The 10,541-nt window shown below is 46.1% G+C and overlaps 1 protein-coding gene across 1 annotated transcript; it reads right to left on the reverse strand.

Moving 5' to 3' along the window:
- Window positions 1-1,427: 1,427 nt before the first annotated feature.
- Window positions 1,428-9,963, reverse strand: pskh1 (protein serine kinase H1). Its single transcript, XM_056416046.1, is given in 5 exon segments — window positions 1,428-4,188; window positions 6,537-7,369; window positions 7,372-7,450; window positions 8,153-8,782; window positions 9,572-9,963. Coding segments are annotated over 4 exon segments (1,299 nt in total). The 5' UTR covers window positions 8,222-8,782; window positions 9,572-9,963; the 3' UTR covers window positions 1,428-3,870.
- Between the last annotated feature and the right edge of the window lie 578 nt (window positions 9,964-10,541).

Genomic DNA, 10,541 nt, shown 5'->3' on the forward strand with positions numbered 1-10,541 from the left:
TAAACGCTTCAGCCGCAGACCACTGACGTCTCTGGGTTCTGACGGGTTGCCAGGTCCGGTCGGTTTAGCCCTCCGAAAGCAAAGAGCACCGCGAGCTCATCAATACGCTTCAGATTAAGAAAACGGTTGTGTCGCGCGTGAATCCCCCCTAAAGTTTTTTGTATGAACTTAAACTATAACTCAGGTAACTAAATAACTACTTTCCTCTCGCCTTTTTAATAGCATATGTGTTCGTGCCGGGTGACGCTTTATATCAAGTCTGGCAACCTACCGGGCCTCCAGCCTTCAGGGTCGTGCTGCGGTTTCGCCAGCAGAGGGCGCTGTTTGGCTGTCAGGAAAATCAGAGCAGTTTCAGAGCTGCTTATTTCCCTCCGTCTGATGTAAAATACACACCCAAGAAAATGTAATTACCTGCCATTACGATCATTTATTTGAATTAAATCGCAAACGTGGGATATAGAAGTCGGTAAATATTTAGACATGTAAATGGCCACTGTACCGTCTCAAGTGGTGTATTTACTGTAAAATGAAATGGCACTGACCGTTTGGGTTACCAGGGTTCGTACACATGTTGACCAATGGAATTCCATGACTTTTCCAGGACTTTAAACCAAATCTCCATGACCAAACTGAAATCTCGGCGTGTACATGAAAACTTTTTGAAAATGTAGTATTCAAACAAGGAGAATTACAAAGCATACAATATACCTTAAATGAAACAAATGAATGAGAGACAATAGTTTGATTAAAAGAATAAACATTACTATACATGTTTATTCTTAGAAACACTGATATAAATGTTTATTCTTTTAATCAAACTATTATCCTTTATGTGCAAATCTGTTTGGACTTGGCCTATGCCAGTTTATAATTTGAGTCTTCCTTTCAAAAACATATGAATTATTTTAAACTCGACGTAAATGAACATGTGAATATAACACATTTCCATGACTTCTCCAAAACTTTTGTGATTTAAGTATTTTCTATGACTTTTCCAGGCCTGGAAATTACCATTTTAAAATTCCATGACTTTTCCAGGTTTTCTATGACCGTACGAACCCTGGGTTACACTATTCAGCCTTTCTTTCATTAACTGTGATTAAACTAGGTCACATGTACCCAAGGAAAAAGACTCAAAGCTCAGCCTATCGCAAATAAAGTAATGCGCTGTTATGGTGAAGGCAACAATTTATTTTTCTAAGCATTTAGTTTTGACTTAGTGATATACTTAAGCATATAAATGAAGTTCCAATACATTTGTTATGGTGTCGAGCTTCCAAAGCCTCTTGAGGTGTGTGTGATTTGAAATAGACTTAACTTGAAAACATTAATGCAACACTTTTGGGCCATTTTATATATTTTGTGTCCTGTGAACAATGGACCAATCACAAACAAGCGTGTCAAAACCCAAAAGCACTCTAGCGTAATCCGGTTTGAGTGTTTTATTGGCACTTAGAACTCACAGTTAAAAAAAAAAAAAGTTAATGGTAGCAGAATCAAAGTGTTATCATTCATTTAGACACAATTACAACACCAACAAAAACACACACCTGTTTTCCGGTAACAGTGATGAGTTGGCAATTTCATTTCGGACGACAGCATTTATATAAAAATCACACGGGTATATAAAAACACGGAAAGGAAAACGCTTTTTATAAAACGTGCTGAAGTTCGGCGAAGCTGCTGACGAGCCGATTTGGTTTTTCGCTGAACATCATTTACGATCGGGCGCCGGACAACGTTGCAGACGACTTCGACCGCGGCAGCTCCTCGGAGTCCACGCGGTTACTTCTGTCACCGTGACGATCGAGACCGCGTTCGAACACACGGTCCGTGACCCAACGACCAGAACTGAGGCACCCTCTTTTAGGATGCTGTCCCTGTGATGGAAACTACACCCGGCCACTTTGGGTGGCGTAGCTCTAAGAATTGTAGAGATCGGAGTGTGCCACTTCCGACGTTAGCCTCATTAATAGTCCTTTATGAACGATTAAGTCGCACCGAGAGGCGAGACATCGGGGCGGGCAGCAGCACGAGATGACGAGCATCCTGAAACAACCGGAAAGGACAAAGACAAAAAGAAAGGAGAACAAAAAAAGAAAGAATAAAAAGAAAAAAACTGAGGTCAGCTGACATGGCTCGGTTACGTTTCCAGTATGTGTAAAGAAAATACAAAAATGTAATAAAGTTCACAAACAGCGACACACACTTTACACGCCGGGGGTCGATCACAGCAAAACATACTCAAGTAAAGAAGAGAAGACCACCCAGTACACACACGCTCCCAAAAACACAAACATTAGATTTAAATGTATACATTAAGTGCTTCAGGAACAAAAAGAAAAGTTCTGCTATGTTTGGGAAAATATTCAATGGTTAAATATATAATTTTGATCAAGTTGAGGATCAATCATTTGGAATTAATCGTTAAAAAAAAAACCAGGAAGTCGCCTCCTTTATTTATTTCACTTTTTGCTTTAACGATTTAATAAAGTTCAGGAACTTTACTGACATGCGACCTTTTAACATTGAAACTGTACGATATTTTAAAAAAAGAATAAATCACGTGTCTAGTGTCATTTCAGATTATTACTTTCATTATTGTAAAAGGCTCCGAGTAGCTCTGAAATCACGAAATCCTGAACGGGCAAAGACACTCAAGGTCACTTCTACAGACAAAAGAAAGCGTTTTGCAGAAGACGGCGAATGCCAACTTTTTGTAATTCAGAAATCTTTCCTAATCCTAATCATACATATTAATAATAATCTTCAGTGGTGTTCTTCATTTTGAAATCAGGTTTGGGATTTTCACTCAATATTCTGAGTTAAATGAGTATACACCCGTAACTATGGCAGCAACATTTAAACAAGAACATTTTAATATATTGTTGACAGCTTTTCTTTTTTCTTTGCTGAATGCTAACACGGCTAACGAAACTGCAGCTAGCCGGGACAGACGGCAGGACTTTGGTTTGGTTGCACCGGCCGCTTGTAAATCCAGGAAGACGTTGGTTCCATCGCAAACTAAAGTCAGAGCGCACCATTAAAACGACAGAAAACGTGAATGAGGCGACTGGAAACAGGAAGTCGCTCGCATCACGAGCTGCTAACGTCGCGAGCTGTTAGCGTCACGAGCTGCTAGCATCACACGTCGTTATTGTCCAACACGCTGAAGAGTTAACGGCTAAAACAGCTTCACAATCTTTTGACAGCTTCAGAAGGAAAAACATAAGAAATCAACAGAGCGATAATGGCAAGAGGAGATAAGCTGAAGAGGTGACTAAATAAAAAAAATAAAAAACAACTTCATGTTGACCTTCTGTTGCCGCGCGCTCGCCCCCATCGTGAGACACGGCCCGTACAATCAGCACAATAATTAATTCACAGCAAATTCCCTCAATCAGGAATGAGTGGGGGGGGGGTGGAGGGGGGGGGGGGTCTGAAAGGATCCCTTCCTTCTTAGAAACGTCAGAACCCAGAACTCTGTTCAACAGATCCTCGTGGAGAGGTCATCATCCAGTGACCGCTTGGATAGAGACTCATAATCACGTCAACAATAATAAATAAATATGTAGAGGCACAAAGGGATTGGAAGAACAAAACAAAAAAAGCTACACAAAAAGGAGTGGAAGTGGCGCCATCCTGCCGGGAACAGAAGGCTGAAGGAACGGATGGAGACGGCGTAACCCACGGGGAGCTCGACACCTGGCTGGTGTCTGTGTCCTCGTCAACTCGCAGGTTGGTTTTTTCTGTTTTACTTTTGGTCCTTTAAGTCATTTTTTCCCCCACGGCAATCATTCGGGGACGTCGCCTCCGCCACCGGCGGCGACTTTAAACGGCGAGGGCGGCGTTTCAAAAGTGCGCCGCCTCTCAGCCGTTGTACTGCTGCTGATAGCGGCGGTTCAGCTCGCGCAGCTCCTTCTCTCGCACCCGCCGGGCTTTGTTGGACTTGGTGGAGCGGCTGGAGCGCGTGGACTGGGCCGACTTGGTGCTGTGGCAGCGCGACGACGCCCGCTTCAGGAGGTTCTGGGAGATGCAGCGCTGCAGGTTCTTCATGGAGGACGAGGCGGCCATGCTGACCACCCAGGGGTGCTTGAAGGCCTGGCCCGCCGTGAGCCGCTCGCTGGCGTCCACCGTCAGGATGCGCTCCACGAAGTCCTTGGCCAGGTTGGACACGCTGGGCCACGGCTGGGGGCGCGGGACAGGAATGTGATTAGCAAAGCGTTTTAATGTCAGTGTGCTCAATAGCCAGGAACAGTGGAGTTTCTTTTAAAACAATAGAGTCCGTTCTCGTTCATTAGAGTCAAACCCGAGGATACATCCTTCTACTGCGATGCTCAGAACACAATAAACTAGAACGGGCACTCGGTAGAGCGCATACCTTCGCATATCACAAGATTGGGCATTGAATTATGAACATGTTGGCATTAGTTGCATGTCAATTGGATAGAAATTGATCGCGCTATGGTAAAACGAAGATTTTAACCTTTTCATGACCTTGACCTTGACCTTTGACCCGATTGATCCCAAAATCTAATCAAATGGTCCCCGGATAATAACCAATCATCCCACCAAATTTCATGCGATTCGGTTTAATACTTTTTGAGTTATGCGAGTAACACGCATACAAATAAATAAATACACGGCGATCAAAACATAACCTTCCGCATTTTCAATGCGAAGGTAATAAACGGGACGAGGGGGGGCTTTGTGATATTATGTGAGAATGGACAGAACACTTCATGAGGCATCAGTGCAGTGTCGTCTGTTGGACGCCAGGGGGCAGCAGAGCGACGAGCGGAAACACTCCATGTGATGAGGAGTCTTTTCATATCGTCACACTCACTAATGGATGCATTTCATCTGATGTATCTTGACTTTATTGATTCTATACGTCCTGACCGAAGCTGAATTCCATGTTTCCATGGTATATATCAACCCTGCACACACACAAACCCACACACACACACACACCCACACACACACTGTCCTGCTTGGCAACCAGCTGTGTTTGCAGTCTCCCAGTATACAACTACCCCCCCCCCCCCCTCTCTCTTCACACAGCAGGTAAATCACCAGTGTTGGCTAAAGACACATGACACACATATAAGCCTCAGACACACACACACTTCTCCTCCGCCGCATAAAGACACACACACACACACACACTTGTCTGCCGCCTACAGAAATGTCCGGGCTGCGATTAGTTGTCGGACCGCAGCTGTAAATGTGAACATTATTAACCGCTGCTGTAAAGAGACACGTCCCCGAGGCAAGCGCATTCAAGCCCAACCACAGCTCCACCTCTCATTAACCCTCAGTACGGCTTCATATATATATATATATATACTATGCGATAGGCAACAGAGTGCACATTTGACGACCAGGGAAAGAGGGATGACGACGTGTCCCTGGACGGGAATCAAACCTGGGACATTCCAGGACCACCAGATGCCTCAAACGCATCATTTCAACCAGAAATCATCACTAATAGCGGGCGACGCTGCTGGGTGGACATGAATGACTTTACTTTTTTCAATTATTTTCATTATTGATTGTTTTTCCTTTTTTATGATGAGACAATTGTGAAAAACAACAATTTACCTGAATATGTTCACAATTTCTGCGAAATAAATCCAGGAAATAATTAATTGTTAAAATTAATAACATGCATTTTGAGTGACTTAATGATTAATTATTATAGAATGGCTTGTTGATTGAAGCTTTTGAGCAGTTGTAGCTCATTTTTATTTATTTATTGGATCATTCTAGAGCAGTGATGAGGCTCCCTGTGGAGTCTTTCACCACTGTCAACATTGTTTGTATTATGCACGACACAAGCATGTAAAACAAGCCAGGATATGAAATATAAATATGAAATTGCAATGCGTGACACGTTTTGTCAGGACTCGTGGCATGACTTGCAAAACAACTCCATAAAGGTACAATTAAAGCTGCACAGTCACTGTTTTACCATAACAATGGGTCAAATTGACTACGTGGGGTCATGTTAAAAATACAAATGTTGTAGCTCGCAGTGACAAACCCAGAGAAGTATCACCCAAACCTGAAGTTCTCAGTTCTCCAGAGAAGTTTAGCGTCTTTTAGCGCTTTGTTTTGCTTCTCGGGCCTTTGCTTTGTTTCACTGTGACTGAAAGAAGAACAGAAATGTAAACGTGTATTTATCCCCGTGGGGGAATTCTTCCCTGCATCTGACCCATCCCGAGTTATTCAGGAGCAGTGGAGCGCCCGGGGAGCAACTGGGGGTTCAGTGCCTTGCTCAAAGGCACAAGAGAGCGGGGATCCAACCGGCTCCCCCCCCCCCATGGAATTATTTTAATTATTACTCGGCTGCTCTTCACTCTGGATCGGCTGTTTGTGGGTCAAAGATAAAGGGAACACGAGATAGATGTGGATGATTAGAGAGGAGTGTGTGTGTGTTGAACTTCTCAGAGATCTGTTGACAAGGCCTCACGCGGTGTGAGGAATGTGTTCCAGATCTGGGGTGAAGTTTGTGCGGCAGTCGAGCTCCTCACCTCTCCGGAGAAGCTGTACTTCCCCTTGAGGATCTGCCGGTAGAGCCTCATGCGGTTGTCGTCCTCGAAGGGCATGGTTCCGCTCAGCAGGATGTACGAGATCACGCCCAGCGCCCACATGTCCACGGCGTTGGTGTAGGGCTTCCTCACCAGGATCTCGGGGGCGATGTACTCCGGCGTGCCGCAGGTGGTCTTCATCAGACACTCGTCGCCCTTCTTCCTGCTGCTCGCCAGGCCGAAGTCGGTGATGATGATCTTGGAGTCGGACCCGGGGTGGTAGTAGAGGAGGTTCTCCGGCTTCAGATCCCGGTGGGTGATCCCCAGGGTGTGGAGGTACTTGACGCCGTCCAGCACCATCTGCAGGACGCGCGTGGCGTCGCGCTCCGTGAAGGAGCCGCGCGCGATGATGCGGTCGAAGAGCTCGCCGCCGGTGGCCAGCTCCATCACCATGTAGACGCGCTCCGCCGTCTCGAAGACCTCCATCAGCTGGATGATGTTGGTGTGGCGGACGCGACGCAGGACGCACAGCTCCGACTCGCACACCTCCCTCCCCTCGCGGTAGCGGGTCTCGATCATCTTGATGGCGTAGGGCTGCCGCGTGCTCTTGTGCTCCACGCGGACGACCCGGCTGAAGCTGCCGCGGCCAATCAGAGCTTTGATGTCGTACTTGGCCGTGACCCGGGGGTCGAACTTGGCCCGGTATTTCGCCACCTTCTTTCGCTGAGGGTCCGACAGATCGGACGGGTCCTTAGGGGGCGGGGCGGAGGCGGTGGGAGTGGGAGTGGCAGCTTGGGCCTGATACGGGGAGTTGGAGTCGGCCTTGTCACCTCCCCTCCGCCGGCTCCACCCACCTTGCTCCGCGTGCCATCCCCTCGTATGAAGTGCTTATAGATATCTGTCTGAAGAGGGTCGACCTGAACACAGAAACGCAGATCGTCACAGATGCAAATCACTGAAACGATTAAATGGAGTAATGTAAAGACTTTGATGTCCAGATTCTTAGTCCAACATTCGTTTAGCGGACGTTAGGCTGAGTCTGAATACTGAGTGGGACTTTGTACAATTTGCTACTGCCCTTTTGTGGTTGTACGATGTAATGGCGGACCCATTTCTAAATGATCTTAAACCTAGATTTGTACGATATTTTAAAAGTTAGTCAAAATAATAAAAAAGGGACAGTTCACCTCAAAATCTAAAAAACATATTTTTCCATTCACCCAAAGTGTTATTTATCGGTCTAGATTGTTTTGATGTTAGACATTTTTGGGGGGGAATCTCGATGTCAGCAATGTCTCTATCCAGTACAAGCTGTGTGTGATCTTGAGTCACCGGGTCGTGTTTTCTGGAGAGACACACTGCTGTGACATGGAGTTGTTTGGGGCTTGGAGCTCCTCTAACTGAGTGCCATGTACTTCTATTATATCTGGGAGAGAAGGCAGACGTCTCTGCGGCAGTTTCATCTTAAACATATTGCCGCTTTTCTAGAACCATAAACTCATGGCTTTTTTTGGGGGGACAAAACAAGACAAATAACATACAGTGGATAATCAGAGGCCTCTCCCGGTCATGCTGTCAATACTTATAATGTTACAACGTAACGGTGTTGTGCAACTGACCTTTTTGACCAGGTCCAAATGGACGTCCCCTGGAGGCTCAGGGAGGACCTTGCTGTTCCTGCACCCCATCACATCACCTTGGGCCACTGCCCAGCCAGCCACACGGGCCACCAGGAGACCTGCCTCATCACCGCAACAGCTGATCCAACACACTCAGGGCGTCCAACATCCAGGTCGTACCCAGACTCTGACCGAGGGTTCATGAACGCACCTCTGATACACGTCCACTTAAAAAGCCAGAGTTCATGAACGTACCTCGAGCCCCTGGAAGAACCTACCAGGGCCCCATCTCAGATGGCGTGCATTGTTGAATGTTGTGAGAATGAGTATGAGCATGATTACAGCTCGCGTGGATGCTCACGGGTTCAACAAAAATACAAATTGTAAAATGATTGATCGGGCGCAGGGGAGGGAGAGAGGTTCTCTAAAGCAGGTTTAAGTGCGGGGGGCTGGAGGGAAGGAGCGGGGGGGGATTCAGGCAGAGCTTCCAGAGAAAATAAGAACATCAACTCTCCTTGGATCCATTGAGGGGGGGAGGGGGAGCTTCAATGTCAGCAGCGGCCTTGCCACAGATAAAGCAGCTCCCCTGGAGAATGGCGGGCCTTCAGGAGAGAACAGCGACGGAAAGCTCTGAAATGCAAAAACACAAGAAATTAAACATGAATCTGGAGCGATTGTAGTCAGGCTCACACATGGGCAAGAGGGGGTTGATGGTGTGTGTGTGTGTGTGGGGGGGGGATGCTGACGCGGACGTGACAGGGGGCAGATTTTAATGAGGCCAATCACACTGATGAAAAAAAAGCATCTGATCAAAACACGTTTTAATCATTTTGTGTGCTGACGTCACACAGCGGTTGTTGTTGTGTGGTTTTTGTTTCAGAAGTCACACATTGTGTGTCAGACAGAAATATGAATACAGAGATCCCCAGACATGTTTTTGAAATGGCCAAGAAAAAAAGTTGCTCTGCCATTTGTGAGAAATAGCTGCGCCGTCACAGATGGTCACTTCTATCCGGGTATCAGATGTTGGAACTGTGCTTGATATACTCCATATGCAAATATATATATAGTTAAAAGTTTGTCAGGACAAAATATGTTGATAACTTTTTCTATTCTTCCAGTTATAGTACCGGGAATTGAACGAGAAACGTCCCTAAAAACATAACCTGACGTCAACACGACTGAAGAAACCTCGACACAACCCGTATTGCACACATTTAATTGCACAATTGCATTAAAGTTTGGGTACGGTTTTTTTTTTTAAATGGCCAGGCCGGGACTCATTTCAATGTTTTTTTTTCTCTTCTGCCAAAAAAAATGGAACCGTTATTTTTCGGCCACGGCGGGTGACGTCAGAACCGTCTAACTCAAATAAGCGCGAGCGTATTGCGAGTGTAAAGAAGTGCCAGGCGGCCTCACCTCATCAGTTGTCCGAGTTAAGCGGCGGGTCGGAGCTAACTAGCCCGCTAGCAGCGGGGCAGGACTGCTGCCAGAGCCAGCCTCCTCACCCCACTCTCACTCAGCTGGGCTCTCCATTTTCAACTCGCACTTTCCCAACTTTGTTCCCGAACCGTCGCTTCACTGGTCGGCGACGCGTCGGCTCAACTCCGCAGCGCCACGGCTCGTCATCGAGATACAAATGAGTATGTGTGTGTGGTGAGAACTATATATATATTTATATAATGTATAACTCGCAAAGTTTTTCTTCCGTCGGTCACTTTTTTTCTTTTTCTGGCGATGTTTTTTCGTCCCAGGACCACCTTCCCACCAGCGGGAGAGGAAAGACACCGGACGCCACGCCGTGGGTTCCGGTGTATATTTTCAAAATAAAACGAGTGATAAGATTTATTTGCGCGTGTTTTTCTCCACAAATATTTCTGGATGACTTAATTACATGTAATACGTAATACACCTCACCCTTGTTGTAGTCATAATTGAGGATGGTAAATATACTTGAAATGAAAATTAATATTGATGAGAAGTATTCAATTACCATGTTTTATGAGTTATCTAGCAAACTGTGTCCATTAAGTAACATCAAACTTTGCCATTGCCTATGGCTTAAAAGCAAACAACTTCCCCAGAGGGGGCACATCAGTCCATCTGACTGTTTCATGAACATGGGTTCATGATAATAACGCAGAATGTTGATGGGCGATGTGTGTTTATAACTCATTCAAGACGTATTTAATGAGTTCAACACCCTGCCTTGCATGCTCTTACACTTGAAGGCTCAATCCTTTAACTTCCGGTGTGCTCCCGTCCCTCTCGTGGAGCTCCCTCTTCCACCCAACTTCTCTTCTTGTTAAAGACGGGGCGACCTCCCTCGGCTCGTTTCGACCCCGTTAAGTCCCCCACCGTCACTTCCTGGATACGGCCAGAAGTCCCC

This window comes from Pseudoliparis swirei, chromosome 6 (genome assembly GCF_029220125.1).
Source record: "Pseudoliparis swirei isolate HS2019 ecotype Mariana Trench chromosome 6, NWPU_hadal_v1, whole genome shotgun sequence".
Classification (NCBI taxonomy): domain Eukaryota; kingdom Metazoa; phylum Chordata; class Actinopteri; order Perciformes; family Liparidae; genus Pseudoliparis; species Pseudoliparis swirei.